The 20,746-nt window shown below is 41.6% G+C and overlaps 1 protein-coding gene across 2 annotated transcripts in view; it reads right to left on the bottom strand.

Annotated features, from left to right (window-relative positions):
• SETBP1 (SET binding protein 1) overlaps positions 1-20,746 on the bottom strand; it is a 431,426-nt gene that overhangs the window by 18,272 nt on the left and 392,408 nt on the right. For both annotated transcript variants that reach the window (XM_049900517.1, XM_049900519.1), the window contains one exon: positions 16,754-16,924. In XM_049900517.1, coding sequence (XP_049756474.1) covers positions 16,754-16,924 — 171 coding nt within the window. The remainder of the gene's footprint in view (positions 1-16,753; positions 16,925-20,746) is intronic.

Below are 20,746 nucleotides of genomic sequence, written 5' to 3'. Positions count from 1 at the left end.
TATCGACTGGTAACACAAACTCTCATTTCCTGATTGTCTAATGGAGACTATCTGGTCCTTTCTTTCTTAGTTTAAAGAAGCATCTACGAAAGTGTCAATAACTCTTGGGGATGTATGATATAAAAGCATATGTTTCTGATCCACCTAAGACATGGGGAAAGGACTCTCCACCAGGTGAGACACTCAGAGAGAGGTGGGAAGTGTTGAGCTCTGCCCTTACTTCCCATTCAAAAGCAGACCTCATAAAACTAATGAACAGATCCAAAGGGTGTTGGAAAAGAAAGAAAAAAAAAAAAAAAAAAACAGATGTCATACTTTAGAGATCTGGGGTGCTGGAGAGGGGAGAAAATGGACTTTTACTTTTGTTAGTGGAGGTATGAGTGGTTTTCGATCATTCACTCAACAATCATTTTTGTAACATCAACCCTTTGTATGGAAACCATGGTGGCATAGTGGTTAAGAGCTACAGCTGCTAACCAAAAGGTCAGCAGTTCAAATCCACCAGGTGCTCCTTGGAAACTCTATGGGGCAGTTCTACTCTGTCCTATAGGGTCATTATGAGTCAAAATCGACTTGATGGCAGTGGGTTTGGGTTTACTCTTTGTATCATAACATAGATCATACAAACTAAATGGAACACATCATTCCTGCCCCCATATGAAACAAAGGAGAAGGGACTAATATTTTTGGAGAACCGACGGTGTAGGCTGCAGTACTTTCCGTGTGTTTCCTCAATCACATGGGGACATTAGTGTTGCCATTGTACAGAGATGAAAACTGAGACCTGAGAGGTTGAGTAATTTTTCCCAAGACTGCACATCTCAGAAGGGGTGGGCTTAAGGATTCAAGCAAGGGCTGCCCTATTGCAAAGCCAGTTTTATATCATATTGTCTTATGAAAGCAAAGAAGACTGTGAGTTTGGTAAGGAGTGAGAAAAACCTGGGTTTCTCTGTCAATTTTCTACTACTGACTGCGTCAGAGTGCCAAATTTCTCTCAATCACACAATCTCAAAGGCCTCTTCCATCCCCGAATTCCATAATTAAATAACAAAAGATATTACCACAAATTACACGTTACTTGTGGTAGATTAAATATCTCTACACATTGTTTTGATTCTGTTGCTTTCTCCAGCTTAAATGCCTTCAATGGTTCCCTTGGGGAGCCAGACAGCTGATATGAGTAAAGTTCATCAGGATGATGAAAAAAAGATGAGGGTAGAGTATGAGAAACTAAAAAATTATTCCCCATTTAAAGGAGGCAAATATTATTCAGTTTCAACCAATTGTTTCCAGATAGGAACCTGAGACCAAATTTGCCAGATAGAGTTTCAAAATGCCAGGACTCTTAATTATTATATAAATCTTCTGATATTTAATGCTGCTAATTAAAAAAAAAAAAGAATAAACCTTTGTAGGCCAACCAAAACACAACTACAGACAGCTACTGGTCCATGGTCGACATTTTGCTACCTCTGCCCTTTCAAAGGAGTCCCTGGGTGGCTCAAACAGTTAAGTGCTGGGCTACTAACAAAAGGTTGGTGGTTTGAACCCATCCAAGAGGCATCTCGGTAGAATGAGCCGGTGACCTATTTCCAAAAGGTCACAGCCATGAAAACCCTTTGGAGGCCGATTCTACTTTGAAACATGTGGGATAACCATGAGTTGGAATCAACTCTACAGCAACTGGTTTGGGTTTTGGTCTTGGCCCTTCTAAATGGTCACCATGCTTTTTTCTAGAATTTCAGGTGTTCTATGTATTAACCCAGAACTTCTCTTCCAAACTCATCTGTCATTATTTCCACTCCTGTTTCAGAAAATTTGTAAACCTGTCCTTCCTGCTTATGTAATCCAACCCATCCTTAGAAGTCCATCTCAACTCTTCTCTTCCCAGATCATCTTGCTGTCCTCAGAACTCTGTTAGTACTGTCTGGTTGGAAATTAATGACCAATCAATTGCTCCGTGATAGCTCTGCTACTGTCTCAGACTGTTATTCGATCTGTTTTAAAATATTATGCGGTCATCTCATGTTTTGGAGTCAGGTCTTCCCAAATAGCCTGGAAGGCCTCTTCGGCAGGGGCTAATTTATCTGTCATTCATAGAATTGAATGCAGTGTGGCAGGTGCTTAAATAGTATTTGACAATTTGTGACAAAGTCTTCTACAAGTCCGAGTACAATCAGCTTGACATGACAATGAATATTCTCAAGGGTAGGAGTGCTTGGATAAGGGTCTTTAGAGGGGGGCTGAGGATAAAACCCCGAAAGACAGTTGACGGATCTTATGATCTGAGTCATGACTGTTTTTGACATGAAAGCATAGGTGATAGGTGTTTTCATCTGCTATTTTGTTTCTTTCTTGCCACTGCCAAAAAGGTAGAAATTATTTTTCCCACTTCAGTGATGGGAAAACTGAGACTCAGAAGTCTCAGTAAGAATTAGTGACTTATCTAAGAGAATAAACTAACAAGTACTGCAGCCTGTACAATAACCCTGATCCTTGAATTCCAAGCCAGCTTCCACCATGCCTCAGTATGATGGCAAGAAAGAGTCCAGCTTTACGAACTCCTACCACCAGTTCCCACCAAGCCAACTCCAACTCATGGTGACCCCATGTGTGTCAGAGTAGAACTGTGCTCCTCAGGGTTTTCGATGCTGAATTTTTGGAAGTAGACCACCAGGCCCTTCTTCTAAGGGGCCTGTGGGTAGACTTGAACCTCCAACCTTCCAGGCAGCAGCCACGCATGTTAACCTTTTGCACCACCCAATGACTCCTCCTAACTCCTAGTTAGGTAATATTTGTAATTCAGTTCACCTCTCTGAACTCGATTTTCTTACCTGTAAAATGAAGGAGTTGGCAAAGGCCCCTTCTCATCTTTTCCAATTCAGTCTTTTCTAGTCTATTCCCGTTTAAGAAGCAGAAGAAGGAGACCCCCTGGGGGATGCCCTGGGATTATCTAATGGCTCCCATGGGTAGAATGGAAAGACACAGGGGCAAGCGATCTCTCACTGTCTTTGCCACACTTGTTTCACAATCCTCCCTCTATTCTTTGTCTATCATTGCCTCCTTTATCTCTGTCTCTGCTTTTTCAGATCTGCCCTAGTGGTGCAGTTGTTAAACACTTGGCTGTGATCCCAAAGGTCGGTGGCTCAAACCCACCAAGGACTCCATGGAAGAAACATGTGGCAGTCTGCTTCCATAAAGATTACAGCCTTGGAAACCCTATAGGGAGGTTCTACTCTGCCCTACAGAGTTGCTAAGAGTCAGAATTGGCTTGACGGCAATGGGGTTTTTTTTTTTGGTTATAGCCTGCCTGGACCACTAAAGATCATTCCTAATGACAGTCATTACAGTTCTTGCATGATGACTGAGGCCATTTCTGCAGCAATGAGTGGGAAAGACATTCCCCCCTTCTTAGCAGCTGGGCTGAGTACGACAACTTCACTGGAACCAAGAAGTTTTTAAAACACTCTCCATTAATTACAGGAAACCCAAAGCCCTGTCCCCCCTTCTCATTAACACAGTTGCTTTCGGTTGCCACTAAATTATCTTGCCACCATTAAACCAACAATCTAATTAGACTTCTGGAAGTGGAAAGAGCCAGTGAGCAAATCAGGCACAGCACTTTCATCTCAAAACCGATCATAAAATATTTGTGCCCTTTCGCTCTTTGCTGCATAAAATCTGCCCCTGGAAGAGGCCTTTCATTCTCTGCCATTTATAAAGAGGAGCTTGAATATTTGATATAAAATGAGTATCTTAATAGAAATCGCTTCACGTGTGGAAGATTTTCTTTTCTGCATTTCATCCGAGTGTGGAGTCCTCATTAAAATAATCGCACCTGACTCCCCCTGCGTAGGGTGCCTCACAGCTAAACCTCCTACTGGGCTTCAATGGAGGTGTGAATGATATTATCACTGGGAAAGAGATAAAATGTATTATTATCGTTACTCTATTTTTAAGAGGGTCTGACTGTGGCACTAGGTGCTTCGGAGCATCATCTGTGCAAAGCATCCAGAGAAGATAAATTGAGTTAAATTTCTCACAGATACAGAACTTCCAAATCTGTCACCTTCTGTCTTTCCTAAGATCTCAGCTCTGGAGAAACAAACAAACAAGACAAAACCAACAAATGAGTTAAATTAAGTCCAGACCTGTTTATTAAGTATCTACTATGCACTTGGCACTGTAGGAGGTTCTGAACACCCAGATATGATTACAAGTTGCTCAAAAGTAGCACTCCTGGGTTTTGTTTCTTTTATTTGCATCCCATATAACCCAGTTCTGGGAATTTATGGGATACTCAAGACTCATTGAATGAGACAAAACTTAAATAGGAACAGGTCGTGGCTTTTTTAGGGGAATCAATACTCTAGCCACAATGTAAGGCTATCACATACAGAACAATTAAAACACAGAGTAGGTCGATGTAATCTTCAGGGTTCCGTTCAGTGCATCCTCTGTAAACCACACAGAACTTCTGAGTAAATGAAAGAAAACACCTATGTGTATATATTCTTCCTTCTCTCTCTGAAAGAACACAGACTCATAACTGCATATGCCATGCCATATAAACTGACTCTTTAACTTGAAAATAATCTTCCCCAAGGATACCCTGATGTGTTAGCCAGAAACTGGGCTGCCATTACTGCCAAAAATGAGGCTGGAGGCCCCAGAAGTCTCTCTCAGGTGGCTCCCACTGCCGAGCATTCACAAAGGATAATTTGCTGTTTATGGTGCTGATGTGGAAATAAAGGTAAGTCATTGCCTCTTAGCCCTAATGAATGTAATGCTAGAGTCTGCGTCTTCATGCACTGGATGGTTTTGTGCAGGAAACATTTGTCTTTCAATGCACTTTGACCAATCTTTAATGATTACCTATATTCGCCCACCTCAGGGCAAGGTAATGGGGATATAAAGCTGAGTAAGTTCTGACAATAGAGGAGTGGACAGTCTAGTGGGACACAGGCATGAGCACAGACACTGTACTAAATGCAGGGATCCATGACCAATGGGTTTAATGGCCATGGATCAATGACCAGTGGGCCTACAGGGTGCCATGGAGGCACAGAGGAAGGGGTATCCAACTTAACTGTGAGATGGTTTTCCAAGTGGGTGTCAGGTAACGCGTCTTAAAGTTGAAGGCACCTTGGCTGAGTTTTGAAGAATAATCATGAATTAGGCAGCCAAATGGGTTAAAGGGTGGGCAAAGGAGAGAACCATTCCCGGGTGTGAACAGATAATAATAACAACAACAGCCGCAGCAACATGACCCATTTGCCAAACTCTTATTATATGCCAGGCACTTTGTTAAGAGTGTCATAAGGATTATCTCATGTATTCCTCTCCACAGTCCTCCACACGAAGTGATATCCTTTGCCTCATTTTATAGCTGTGAAGACTGACATCTGAGCTCACCCAGTTGGTAAGTTCAAAACTTAAATTTGAATGCAGGCAATCTGATGCAAGAACATACGAGTTCAACTTGAGCATTGCAAGACCCAGGTGTGGTGTTATGAAAAAAATCCAAAACTGGAAGCACAGCAAATAGAAGCCTGCATGCCCTTTCCGTGTTTCACTGGCACATTGTTTCACAGGCCTGTATTATTAAGGATTATTAATTATCTAGGGAAATGTATCCTCGTTGAATTCACTATCTACTACCAATCGAGGGCCCAGACTCTGTTAAGTTACACGTTAACTTGTAACTTGTAGATTTTTGCCCAGTAAAGATGCAGAAGATAATGATTTTATTGCCCAGTAGGGCAATAAAATAAGTGAGCAATCTTAGCCCAACATTCTTTCTCCAATGCCTATGTTCCTATAATCCTCTGTTCCTCTAATTCTCCTTTGAACCTGCTTTAACGCTGTGCTGGCTTCCTCACTGAAGAGTTAAACGGATCTCCAGCATGACTTTTTAACTTTCTGAAAATTAAACGCTGACAGTGCACAGCCCAAAGGAGTTTGGTGCTGGCTGAAATTTCCAAAGAGATGTAGCAGGAGCAGAAGGCAGGGACCAGATTCTGCAGAGTCTGGTGCTTCTCTGGGATGTTCATAGCTTTGGCTTCAGGAATGGCTCGGATAGAGATCTAGGATGTCCAGATTAAGTCACACAAGAGCCTATTGCTTTTTGGGTGAAAATTTAAAAATTTTGGAAGTTTTTCTGAAGGCCTTAGGTGTGAGGGAGTCTTCAGAGAAGCACAGCAGCTCCAACCCTGCTGGGTCCCTTAATGGCTCACAGTACAGAGAAAAAAATGAACCAAACCTGTTGCCATCAAGTCAATTTCAACTTATGGTGGCTCCATGTGTTACAGAGCAGAACTGTGCTCCATACTGTTTTCTTGGTTGTAATCCTTACGGAAGCAGATTGCCAGGCCTTTCTTCCACAGAACCACTGGGTGGGTTTGAACTGTCAACCTTTAGGTTAGTACCAAAACCAACCAACCAACCAACCAACCAACCAAACCCGTCGCTGTCGATTCTGACTCATAGGGACCCTACAGAACAGAGTAGACCTGCTCCCTACGGTTTCTAAGGAGTGGCTGGTGGATCTAAACTGCTGACCTTTTGGTTACCAGCTGAGTTCTTAACTACTGTGCCACCAGGGTTTAATCTTTTCTACTTTTTAGAAAAATGTATCCATAGAAGTTATAGTATTAACTCCCTAGAGTTAACCCATTTATACCACTCAGAGACCCTCAAGTCCAGGGGGAGAGGGCTTTTCATGAGCTTGTCACATTCAATATAGTTCTCTAAGCAAATCCATAGTCATTTTGTGCTGCTTCAACAAGGGCTTATGGGTAGCACTTTTCAAATGATTTTAATGATTTGTTTTTAAAATAAAGCTTTGCTTGTCGATGATCTTTGTTGAAAGTTTTCTATTGTATATTTTAAGTGATTAATCAGGCCTTGTAGGAATTTATTTTACATTTGAAGATTTCTTTAATTTGTACACTTATTGCTCTTGTCTGTTCCAAATCCTATTACCTTGCACATTTGCTTTATTTTGGCTCTTTTCAAAGACAAGACTTTTGGTTGAATGGACCTGTTATTTTGGATAGAAATTTCAGCTCATGATTCCACACAGGACAAAATCAAGCAAAATAAATAATCTTATAATTCTTAAATTCCTGTTGGCTGCTTTTTTGCACCTGAATTTTATTATATTATTCTGGGCTCCTCCTCCTTGGTGGCAGTTGGTTAGGAGAAAAATCAGGGATTGTAGAATTTGAGAGCTAGAGGCAGTTTTCACGATTATTTTGTTTCAGCTACTAGCATTCTAGATTTTATTCTAGATGCATTAGGACTAAGAATTTGTGCTTTCAGTTGTAAAGGTAATTATGATTTCACGTTTAAGGCTTTGTATCTTGATTACAAGTATCAGCCAATTCTGCTTGGGCTGGTAGCTTGGTTAATAACTAAAAGGGTTACCTAGTATCAGTCCCTAAATTAAATAGACTTGTATAATTTAAACATTTTCACCAACACATAGGCTCTGGTAGTTTGAAACAAGGAAGATCACATATCTGAGAGAATAATAGATTATCTTTGATATGAAACAGACACAAACCATGAGCCATGCTCACTCTGCTTGCCCCTGTTATCTGCAACTGGGCTGTACCTTGAGTCATTGGAATTTGGTGATAGAATCCTTGATACATGTTTTTCCTTTTTCTCTCCTTGGATTTAAGATGAGAGAATATCTGTGCGTGTTTGTGTTTTTGTGTATATGTAGGAGAGTGAGTGAGTGAAAGAGAGAGAGAGAGAGAGAGGATTATGTGTCCAAGAAGGAAAAGCCTGCTTCTCTTTCCACCATTCCTAGTTTAGACTTTTAGTGCAGATCCATAGGGATTTTATCTTCTTAATGTTTTACTGAGTTGTTATCAGAATTTGGAATCTGCTTGTTAATATGCTCTTGTTGTTAGCTATTACTGATTTGGCCCTTGACTCACGGTGACCCTATGCACAACAGAACAAAATGCTGCCCGGTCTTGAGCCATCCCGTGATTGGTTGTGGATCTAACCATTTTGGTCCATAGATAGGCTAATTCTGGACCAATTTTGGCTAATTTTGGGGAGTAGATCCTCAGGCCTTTCTTCCTAGTCCATCTTGATCTGGAAGCTCCCCTGAGCTTGCATCATGCAAGCCTCCACTGGCAGATGGGTGGTAGCTATGCATGAAATGCTTTGGCCGAGAATCGAACCAAGGTCTCCTGCACAGAAGGTGAGAATTCTACCACTGAACCATTCTTGTCTCTTTGTTAATACAGTCTCATCTTCAATACAAGGGGGTGGGAGTGGGGGGATGGTTCAATATTAAAATCATAAATTCTTCACACATTGCATGACCTCCCTGGGAAGTTGTTCAATAAGTAGAAGATCAGAGAAATTAGCCTGACTTAATCAGGTATGGATTATCTGATATGGTTATTAAATCATTATTGGGCTTGTGTAATAGACATTGTTTCAAATTATGCATCACTTTGAACAAAATTTATTGAAGCTTTGACTGCATTAGCCTTAATCACTCACAATAATTATGCAGTGCTCCCTGGAATCAGGCCTCCTCTGCTGTACCAGAGGACTCAGGGAGTCAATAACTATTGAGCAGTTTGATCACAGAGGTTGACCTGTTTGAGCACCGGTGGCAGCCACCACCATCCCTCCCTCCCAGGAGTTCACAGCTGACATGTTCTTAGTCCGCCACCCTCTTCTGTAGCTCCTGTCCTGTCCCTGTTTACAAATCAATAATTTCATAGTCAACATTTCTCTCAGACTCTGAGAAGCTAAAAAATTGCCTTAAACAACAAGAAATTTGGGGCCCTAGTAGTGCAGTGGCTAAGCGCTTGGCTGCCAACCAAAAGGTGGTAGTTCGAACCCACCAGCTGCTCCATAGGAGAAAAGGCCTGGCAATCTGCTCCCATAAAGATTTCTGCCCAGGAAACAGTATGGGGCAGTTTTACTCTGTCCTATAAGGTCACCATGAGTTGAATCAATTCGACGTCAACAGGCGTGGTTTGTACTCACACATTCAGAAACACACACACACACACACACACATATTCCTGAGCTATAAAAGACATAGTTTTAAACCTTTGGCCCGCATTCATTTCTCCCACACTGCAACATGTATAAAACAAAGGGGAAAGTGTTCCTTTAAATTTTTTTTCTTTTCACCAAAGATCACCTGTTTCAAAATATATTGTTGAGATTGATTAATTATTTGGCAAGGATTTACCGAAAGTCTACAACGTGTCTCTCAAACGTTTTCCATTTGATTGTTTAAGTGATTCCAAGACAGTTTGTTTTGTCAGATGTCTCCCACCATGTTTAGTACTGTATAAGCACACAGCTACTGCTTTCAATCATTCATTTCATTCAGTGATTAATTATTGGGCATCTTTTACACTATGTGTCAGGAACTGTTCTAGGCACTTTGTTGTTGTGGTCGTTAGGTGCAGTCAAGTCAGTTCCGACTCATAGCGACCCTATGCACAACAGAACGAAACACTGCCTGGTCCTGAGCCATCCTTACAATCGTTATGCTGGAGCCCATTGTTGCAGCCACTGTGTCAATCCACCTTCTTGAGGGTCTTCCTCTTTTCCGCTGACCCTGTACTTTGCCAAGCATGATGTCCTTCTCCAGAGACTGATCCCTCCTGACAACATGTCCAAAGTATGTAAGACGCAGTCTCAGCATCCTTGCTTCTAAGGAGCATTCTGGTTGTACTTCTTCCAAGACAGATTTATTCATTCATTTGGCAGTCCGTGGTATATTCAATATTCTTTGCCAACACCACAATTCAAAGGCATCAATTCTTCTTCGGTCTTCCTTATTCATCGTCCAGCTTTCACATGCATATGATGCGATTGAAAATACCATGGCTTGGGTCAGGCACACCTTAGTCTTCAGGGTGACATCTTTGCTCTTCAACACTTTGAAGAGGTTCTTTGGAGGAGATTTACCCAATGCAATGCATCGTTTGATTTCTTGACTGCTGCTTCCATGGCTGTTGATTGTGGAGCCAAGAAAAATGAAATCCCTGACAACTTCAGTGTTTTCTCTGTTTATCATGATGTTGCTCATTGGTCCAGTTGTGAGGATTTTTGTTTTCTAGGCACTTTAGCATCCATTTTTTTTTTAAATGAAAGGAAATTCTAGTTAATTGAGCTATTTAAGTTTCTTTTTATCTCAATAAGCGATTTCTTAAATTAACTTTGCTTTATAAGCCACTTAGGAGCCCTGGTGGCACAGTGGTTAAAGCGCTTGACTGCTAACCGAAAGGTTGGTGGTTCGAACCCACCAGCGGCTCCGCAGGAGAAAGATGTGACAGTCTGCTTCCGTAAAAATTACAGCCTTGGAAACCTTATGGGCCGGCTCTACTCTGCCCTATAGAGTTGCTGTGATAGGAGTAGACTCAACAGCAGTGGATTTGATTTTGTTTTTTTTTAATAAGCCACTTAGCTTTACTTTTCTTTTTCCCCTGCAATTGTCTGGGTCATTAAACCATTCTGTAGAAAGGATGACCTGTTGGAAAATAAGCTGACTTTTGCATCTGACTAGAAGTAATTGTAAATTGCCTTGCTTATAGGGAAAGATGAAGAAAAGGATCAAAGAAAACAAAAGTTAAGTGAGCTATCTCATCAGAAATATAGGTGACTACTGTCCAAGCATCCAATTAAATGAAATCAAACCCAGAAACTATTTATTAACTACCTACTATACAACCAGAATGCTCCTTGGAAGTGAGAATGGTGAGACTTTGGCTCACTTACTTTGGACATGTCATCAGCAAAGACCAATTGCTAGAAAAAGACACCATGTTTGGTAAAGAAGAGGGCCAACAAAAATGAGAAACCCTCAGTGAAATGGATTGACAGACTGGCTACAACAATGGACCTGAACATACCAATGACTATGAAGATGGCATAGGACCAGACAACTTTTCGTTCTATTATACACAAGGTTACCATGAGTTGAGTCCACTCAGTGGTAACTAACAACAACAATAAGTGTTCGGCTCTGGTTAAAGTCATCCACCCCATCAAAATAAGAGTTTCGCACACTCTGTTCTCCAATAGAAGTAAGAGTCCATGGCTAGGGAGAATGAAATCTGCCTTTGCTAACACTGGCTTAGGACAGAAATGAAATTCCACTGGCAATCAGGCGGTAAATCAAGAAATTTGGGTTCCAATCCAATTGTGTGACCTCAGGCAAATCATTTAATCTTAGTAGGCGTCAATTTCTTCACATGTGAAGCAACGGTGTTGGACGCAAGCCCAGTGTGTGAGTTCCAAACTCTCTCAGGTTTGTGGGAAGCCGTTTATCTTTGGGGAATGAAACCTCAAGAAAGTCTGGCTTCCAGCACCTGGGGTAGATCTCTGGCCTGTTTTTTTCCCCAAAAGTTCTGTTCAGCAGCCTGAGACCTGGAAATGGAACAATGCTGAGAAATTCTCATGAGGGTCTCACTTCATTCTGCCAAAAAACAAACAGCCCATTCCTGCATCCTGAACAGGAGAGTTTTTGGCTCTTCTGATTACCAGAGAGGCTGGTTTAAAACTTTAATACCCACCTGTTCCTACTGCCTGCTTGGCATATTTGTAAATTATTTACTGAGTACAATAGAGGAGGAAAGCCCATATAAGCTCGTCATCCCAAGAACGAGTTCTCTCACACTGAACGGAAAGAGTGCAGGGAAGGAAAATTGGGGACCACCTGCCTTTTGCCCCTGGGAAATATCTGTGCTTGGCAACAAAAGGCAGAAACAAACATGCTAGTTTCTAAATACATAAAGGGAGGTCTCCAATGCTTAACTGACAAGGTCGAATAAGCAATAATCTGGGTGCGTAGTGCAGACATGGCCTGAGTCTTTCACTCCAGCCAAATGATGTCTTCCCTGAGTTCCACTCTAGGACTCTGCCCACATTGCCCTCTCTGGCTGGAATGCCCTCCCACTAAGATGCTACTACTCCACAAATTTCAGGGCAGCTTCTTTCACTGACTTCTGTGACTGCCCCTCCTCTAGCCTCCTATTATACTGGTACCATTTCACCCAGCACTTCCACCAAAAAGTTTCATTTTGCTCAGAGTTTATGAAAGCTGTGAAGATTCATTATCACAGTTGAGAGATGAACCCATTCCCTCAGAGCAAGATTTCCCAAACTGCCAGAGAGAATACCATTTCCAAGAGCTGTTATGAGATATTCCCAGAAAAGTTGGTTTTGGGGCCAAAGATTGTGAAATTCTACCTGTCCCCCTCTTGGAGCCTCACAATGCACATTGGTCAATTAAAGGCTCTGAAAAGTCCCACAGGAAGGAAGATTAACATCATTCCTGACATTTACTTAACTACAAAAACATTATTTCCTATAAAGCATCTATTAATATATATTTTTTCTCTTTTTTATTGTACTTTAGATAAAGCTTTACAGAACAAACTAGCTTCTCATTTAACAGTTAGTACACATACTGTTTTATGACATTCGTTAACAACCCCATGATATGTCAACACTCTCCTTCTCGACCTTGGGTTCCCTATTACCAGCTTTCCTGTCCCCTCCTGCCTTCTAGTCCTTACCCCTAGGCTTTTGTGCTCCCTTAGTCTCATTTTGTTTTATGGGGCTGTCTAATCTTTCGGTGAAGGGTGAACCTTGGGAATGACTTAATTATGGAGTTAAAAAAGTGTCCAGGGGACATAGTCTTGGAGTTTCTCCAGTCTCTGTCAGGCCAGTGAGTCTGGTCCTTTTTTGTGAGTTAGAATTTTGTTCTACATTTTCCTCCAGCTCTGTCCAGGACCCTCTATTATGATTTCTGTCAGATCAGTCAGTGGTGGTAGCGGGGCACCATCAAGCTGTACTGGACTCAGTCTGGTGGAGGCCGTGGTAGATGTGGTCCATTAGCCCTTTCGACTAACCTTTCCCTTGTATGTTTAATTTTCTTTATTTTCCCTTTCTCCCGCAGGGGTGAGACCAGTGGAGTATCCTGGATGGCCACTCATAGGCTTATAAGACCCCAGACACTACTCACCAAAGTAGAATGTAGAATATTTTCTTTATAAACTATATTATGCCAAGTCAGCTAGATGTTCCCTGAGATCACGGTCCCCACAGCCCTCAGCCCAGCAATTCGGTCTCTCAGGGAGTGCGGATGTCTCTATGGAGCTTCCATGACCTTGCCTTGTATAAGTTGTGCTGGCATCCCCAGTATTGTGTACTGTCTTACCCTTCACCAAAGTTACTACTTATCTATTGTCTACTTAGTGTTTTTCCATCCCTACCCTTCCCCTCCCTTGTAACCATCAAAGATTATTTCTTTTTGTGTGTAAACCTTTTCACAGGTTTTTACAGTAGTGGTCTCATATATATTTGTCCTTTTGTGATTGACTTATTTCACTCAGGATAATGCTCTCCAGATTCATCCATGTTATGAGAAGCTTCACAGACTCATCATTGTTTTTTAATCATTGTGTAATACTCCTTTGTGTGTATGTACCACAGTTTGTTTATCCATTCATCTGTTGATGGGCATCTAAGTTGTTTCCATCTTTTTGCTATTGTGGACAATGTTGCAGTGAACATGGGTGTGCATATGTCTATTTGTGTGACGACTCTTATTTCTCTAGGATATATTCCTAGGAGTGGGATTGCTGGATCATATGGTTATTTCTATTTCTAGCTTTCTAAGGAAGTGCCATATCATTTTCCAAAATGGTTTTATCATTTTGCTTTCCTGCCAGCAGTGCATAAGAGTTTCAATCTCCTCGCAGCCTCTCCACCATTTGTTATTTCCTGTTTTTTTCTGGATTGTGCCAGCAATGCTGGGGTGAGATGGTATCTCATTGTGGTTTTGATTTGCATTTCTCTAATGGCTAGTGATCCCAAGCATTTCCTCATGTGTTGGTTGTTGGCCATTTGACTGTCTTCTTTGGGGAAGTGTCTGTTTATTTCCTTTGTCCATTTTTTTAAAATTGGATTATTTGTCTTTTTGTTGTAGAGGTGTTGGATTTTCCTGTAAATTTTAGAGATTAGACTTTTGTCTGATTTGTAAAAGCCCAAATTTCTTTCCCAGTCTGTAGGTTCTTTTTTAAGTCTTTTGGTGAAGTCTTTTGTTGAGCGTAAGTGTTTAATTTTTAGAAAATCCCAGTTATCTAACTTATCTTCTGGAGTTTGTGTATTGTTGGTTATGGTTTGTATCCTGTTAATGCCATGTATTAGGGCCTCTAGTGTTGATCTTATCTTTTCTTCTATGAACTTCATACTTTTTGGCTTTATATTTAGGTCTTTGATCCATTGTATATTAGTTTTTGTGTATGATGTGAGGTATGGGTCCTGTTTCATTTTTTTGCAGATGGACATGCAGTTTTGCCAGCACCATTTGTTAAAAAGACTGTCTTTTCCCCATTTGATGGATCTTGGGCCCTTCTCAAAGAGCAGGTGACCACAGGTGGATGGATTTACATCTGGGTTCTCAATTCTATTCCATTGGTCAACGTATCTGCCATTGTACCAGTACCAGTACCAGGCGTTTTGACTACCATAGCTGTATAGCAGGTTCTGAGCTTAGGCAGTGTGAGTTCTACTACTTTATTCTTCTTCTTCAGTAGTGCTTTACTTCTCCGGGCTTCTTCTCTTTCCTTATAAAAGTTAATGATTAGTTTTTCCATCTCTTTGAAAAATGTTGTTGGTATTTGGATCAGGATTGCAATGTATTTGCAATTTGCTTGGGGTAGAACTGTCATTTTCATAACATTGAGTCTGCCTATTCATGAGCATGCTATGTTTTTCCATTTATGTAAATCTCTCTTGGTTTCTTGCAGTAATATTTTGTAGTTTTCTTTGTATAGGTCTTTTACGTCCCTGGTTAGATTTATCCCTAAGTGTTTTATTTTTTTAGGGGCTATTATAAATGGTATTGTTTTCCCGATTTCCTTTTCATCGTTCTCTTTATTGGTGTATAGGAATCCAACTGATTTTTGGATGTTTATCTTGTATCCTGCTCTTTTGCTGAATCTTTCTATAAGTTACTGTAGTTTTCTCATGGAGTCTTTTGGGTTTTCTATGGACAGTATCATATCATCCACAAATAGGGACAGCTTAACTTCTTCATTACCAGTTTGGATGCCCTTTATTTCTTTTCTTGCTTTATTGCTCTGCTAGAACTTCCAGTATAATGTTAAATATGAACGGTGATAAAGGGCGTCCTTGTCTTGTTCCTGTTCTCAAGAGGAACGTTTTCAGCCTCCCTTCATTAAGAATGATGTTGGCTGTTGGTTTTACATGCATCTATTAATATTTTGTTGAAAACTATTTGAAAAGTGTCATTCTAAATACTTATTTCTGTTATGTCAATGGAGCTCAATTTTCTGATTACCAGTGATTTCCATGAGGGAGGCAGGTAAATAGACTGAGTTCTCTGCTCAAAGCAACCTGCTGAATTAGAAGATGAGCTTGGACCAAATATCAATTATAAGTCTCTTCTTGAGCTTTCAGTCACAATAGGCACTTCTAAATGCTGCAATGTGCTTAACATTTACTAATGTGTTAATTCAACAAATGCTTATAGAACATGTCATCATTCTGTGTGCCTGGAAGATAACAAGAAACTAGGCCATGGACTCTGCCTTTCGGGTACATACAATTTTGTTACAGGGGAGACAAAGTTAAAGAGAAGACATTTCTTAATATAGTTTATGAGCAGGTGGTAAATGAGTGGTAAAGACTGGATATTATAGGACCTCAGAGGAGCTGTGACTAGCTGGGCCTTAAAGATCTGCAGAATGTGAATCAGAATTGGATAAGGCTGTTGCCAAGGACAAGCATTAGGCCAAGTCCAAGGCCTGCCTTCCTGGTGGCAAGGGTGAGCTTGGCAAAGTGGAGGTTGGTGTGGGGGCTAATGGGAGATAGTGTGGGGTGTACAGGACGACAGAGGTGGAAGGGGCCAGATGCAGAGAACCCGGGGTGGCTGAATAAGGAATTTATATATTATTGACCACCAGAGAAGAGTCTGGTGCCTACTGAGGCTTTTATGAATCACGGGGGTAGAGGAATGAAGCAAGACCTCAGAGAAATTCAGTGATTACTGTCTCCCAAGTCTGGTCAGCAAGGGAGGTAGTGAACCACAGCAGTTGAGAGCATGGGCTTTGGACATGAGTTGAGATCCTGACTGTCCACAGCATCCTGGGTCAATGTTCTTAACTCTTAAGCGTGCTCTTCTGAAAATGAGGATAAAAGTATTTATTTCACACAGTTCTGTTAAGAGTTCTATGAGATTACACACATAAGGCCCTTAATGCAGAGATTAGTAATAAACAAGGCTAGACAAAAGTAGCTAATACAGTTATTATTTAATTGTTACTCACTGGACCAGTATTAGAATGATTTCTAAAGCTTAATCAAAGTCCACTTGCCTCCAGTTCCCAAAAGAACTCTTCCGTCTCTCAGACTTCTACCACCTTGAAAAACACAGTGCTGAAAGAACTCCCATGCTTTGGATTGACACAATTGCCACAACAATGGACTCAAACATACCAATGATCATGAAGATGACACAGGAGCAGGCAACATTTTGTTGTGTAATACCTAAGGTCACCATGAGTAAAAGCCGGGTCGATGGCAACTAACAGTAACAGAAGTTCAATGTCTATGGAAGGTTAACTAAGCAGAGAACTCTTACCTGTATTAGGTAGAACATTCTCAGTGGGCCTTCTCCCCACCCATTTTTCCTGGGGAGAACCCAAAGCATTTGAAAAGTACCCACCTGTGTCCGAAGTTGCTGCGGATGCAGCCAGGAGAGATAACACTGGGGTTGGTGGAATTGCAACACTGTCAACCGCGGCTGGCTTCTTCCTGGTCATCATGGTGGTCACTGAGCCCTCGTTCTTACTATGCGCTGGGGTCTGGTCTGCTTTCAAGTGGGGACTTGGCATCCCTACAAAACAACAACCCCAAAGCCTCCAGTTACTTGAAAGAACAGGAAGTTAATATAAAACCTGAAAGTGATCTGAGGAGATAGTTAAATGACTTGACCTCCTTCTGGTACAATGAGAATGAAATTTTAGAACTTTCAAAGCAAAAAAAAAAAAAAAAAAGAGGCATAACTGGTTTTGGTTTTGTGGTTCAGGTGAGGAGTGACAATATTCCTGGATGGTTGCCTGGAAGGGGGTCTGGGCCTGAAGAAGTGAGAGAACCCGTCAGCCACACCTTGGCCTTCAGAGGGTCTGAGCCCATCTTTACAGAGTCTGCATTGTGTGTGGTATGAAGGGAGTGAGGGGGAAGGAGAAGCGGCCCCACACAAGGCTCCCATTTCATGAGGCTTCTCACCTCATGTGGCTGGGGAGACAAGAGTAAGTCAGAAGCAAAGACTGGGCAACAGGTAGGTGCAGGCTTCTGTGTTATCATCCTACAGGCTCAGGGAGCCTAAGGATGTGGACATTAGCACGGAAGAAATGAGGCAAAGCTTTGAGGAGCTCCAGCTGGAGCAGCAGTGAGGATGAGGGAAACACACTCTTGTTGGTGAGAAGGGCATAAACTATGTCATGGATGGAGAATGGGCACGATCCAGGCAAGACACCAGCCTGCTGGAGGTGGGAGGGCCACTGTGGGGCCGGGGGTGCAGTAACAGTCACTGGCTATGTGAGGGCTGATTTGATGGCCTCTGGGAGTCTGGTCATCAACTGCATCATAAGTTATGTGTTTAGGATGCTGAAAAGCCTAGGTAAACTCTTGTGAGGTGCCTTTGCAAGGGCCTGGAGATTTATTATATAACAAACTGTAAGAGCTGTTCTGGAACCTTGTTTCCTGGGCTTGCATCCAGGCTCTGCCACTTTCCAGCTATGTGATCACCAGCAAGTTACTTAACCTCTCCAAGCTTTCAGTTTCCTTAACTGTAAAAATGGGGCGGTGATGGTACTACTTCCTAGGGAATGTTGTGAGCATCCAATGAGTCGATACATGTAACGTGCTGAGAACAGTGTCTGGCACAGAGTCCCTGCAGTCTGAGTGTTTATTTACCATTATTGCTATTCCTATTATTCCTACTCTCACTATTAAAACCTGCTACTTCCTCTGGTCCAATGCAACCAGTAGCCAAAGGCTCAGTTGTCTCCCATTCACTAGACATGGCCAAGGACTTCTAGGCACCTTCTATAAGCTCAACATCAAAGAAAAGAAAAAAAAAAAAAAAGACTCTCCATCTCATCCAAGCATAGGTCCAGAGGCAGAGGGTATCTGAGTCCATGTCAAATGGCCATGTAGTAAGCTTCTTCATTTATAGGCTGCATGCCATTGCAGGCTTAAGATAACAAAGGAGCAGCAATAACAGTAGCACATTGGCGCTAGATTGCTGTAGTTCTTGAATTTTTTTTCCATTCTAATCACCCTGAGTTCACCCTGAGTGGTACAGTTCCCTCCTAGAGCAGCAATCTCACCCCTACAGTGAGATCATTTTCATTTGGACCTCATGACAAACCTTTGAAATATACAGTGAAATAATATAGAAAATATTATTGTGTTCTCAGTTTTAAAGATGAACCCATTGCCATTCAGTTAATTCTGACTCACAGCGACCCTGTGAGGAGAACACATTTCTGAGAGATGTAGAGTGAACTGACTAAACTCACATGACTCCTAAGGTCTGAACTTGAAGTTTCCAAGTAGCCAGATGCTAAACCTAAGATCTCCTTCCTGGTCTGCATGGTTGTCCTCTAAAACCTGTCAGCACCCCCAGGTGGTGGGGCTGACAGCATGTTTCACATTAGGACACAGAGGGCCTCATATCTTTGTCATGTCAGTGAGACAGTATTGGTGTGAGGTGTGTCTTAAGTCAATCTCTTTGGAGATATAAAAGAAATTAATCAAGCAACTGAGAGAAGCAGAGAGGGGGAAGACAGATGCCAAGACACTTAAGGAACCAAGGAACAAGGACCTCCCCCCAAAGCTGACAGAGAAAGTCTCCCTCTGAAACAGGCATTCTGAATTCAGACTTCTAGCCTAAGCCACGAGAAAATAATTTCTGTGGTATTTCTATTATAGCAGCACTAGATAATTAAGATACCACCTAAAGAAGAAAGTCATGCTGACATTTTCATTTGCCCTTTCTAATATCTGCCTCCTACTTTCCATCCCAGGGCAATGGTGGCTCAGTGCTAGAATTCACACTTTCCATGCAGGAGACCGGGGTTCCATTCTTGGCCAATGCACCTCAAGTGGAGCCACCACCTGTCTGTCAGTGGAGGCATGTATGTTGCTAGGATCCTAAACAGGTTTCAGCAGAGCTCCCAGACTAAGACAGACTATGAAGAAATGCCCGTTGATCTACTTCCAAAAATCAGCCATTAAAAACCGTATGGATCACAATGGTCCCATCCCATTGTGCCTGGGTCTCCCATGAGTTAGGGACCAACTTGACACCAGCTAACAACGACAACAATAACCCTCCATTCCAGTCTTTGAGACTTCAGCTTGAAATGTTATGAGTAACAGTACCAATTACACTCTTCTGTATTTTAAATTTTATTGCATTTGGAAGGTGGAGAAAGACAAGCATTCAATTTCATGACAGAAAACAGGATTCCAAGGCACAACAATTAGGAAAATGCAGTGAACGTGTATAGTATTCCCTGTTAGTAGAAAACAAACAAACAAACAAACAAAAAACAGGTGTGCTAGTGATAGATGAGAGACAGACATGTCATATATGTAAAATGCACAGAAAATCATCTGTAAAGAGACACAGCAGGTGTTCTGAGGAAGGAGAATACCAGGAGGCTTGGTGACTTTTTCTTGTTTTTTTAAAACCATGAACATGTATTAAGCCTTTTAATTTTTTTTGTTAGTTGATACTGTTCCAAGTCATAGTGATCCTATATATAACAAAACAAAACACTGCCCAATCCTGTGCCATCTTCATGATGGTTGCTACTTTTGAGTCCATTGCTTTGGCCACTGTGTCCATCCATCTCGTGGAAGGCCTCCTCTGCCTTCACTGACCCTCCATTTTACCAGCCATGATGTTCTTTTTTTAAAGATTGGTCTTTCCTGATGATACATCCAAAATTAAGTGAGCTGAAGTCTTGCCATCCTTTCTCCTAGGGAGCATTCTGGTTATATTTCTTCTAAGACTGACTTATTCATTCTTCTGGCGGTCCACAGTGCATTTAACATTCTTTGCCAATTACATTGGGAAAATAAACACAGTTTGGAAAAAAAAAATCTAATACTCCATCAGAGTATGGGCATTGGGGCAGATGGACTGATAGGCTTTAATGATTGGCTGCTAACCGATCTGGTAACAGGAACAGCCAGCACAAGTCTGAGGGAAATTTCTCATGTGGGTTTTCTGCTGCTCTACAGCAGTATCCCTGTCAAGTGGAAGCAGGCAAGCTTTTTCTAACATACTCCTGTAACTCTAAGCTATCAGAGGTCTACTATGTAAGAGCTCCTTTGGAAAATCTCACTGACCCGGTATCTTTGCACCTGTGGACACAGGTTGGGCAGGTAGATCTTAGCTGAAATTATACCACGCTGAGGGCATGAATGAAGGCCATAAACAGGAGTAGCAGGCAGATATTTAACTCTCACTTGGGAACAAACTGGTTTCTAGTCATTTTAGTTGTACCCATTTTCATGCAAATGTTCAGAAACCAAATTAGTCTCAGTCCACATCATTTCATTAAAGTTGATCTGATCATACCTCTATTGGGCATACTTTGCTACTCAAGTGTTTATGTTACAAAATACGCTAAAAGGAATA

The sequence above is a fragment of the Elephas maximus genome, chromosome 11 (assembly GCF_024166365.1).
Source record: "Elephas maximus indicus isolate mEleMax1 chromosome 11, mEleMax1 primary haplotype, whole genome shotgun sequence".
NCBI lineage: Eukaryota > Metazoa > Chordata > Mammalia > Proboscidea > Elephantidae > Elephas > Elephas maximus.
The sequence above is the reverse complement of the archived record's forward strand: the minus strand, read 5'-3'. Positions and strand labels throughout refer to the sequence as shown.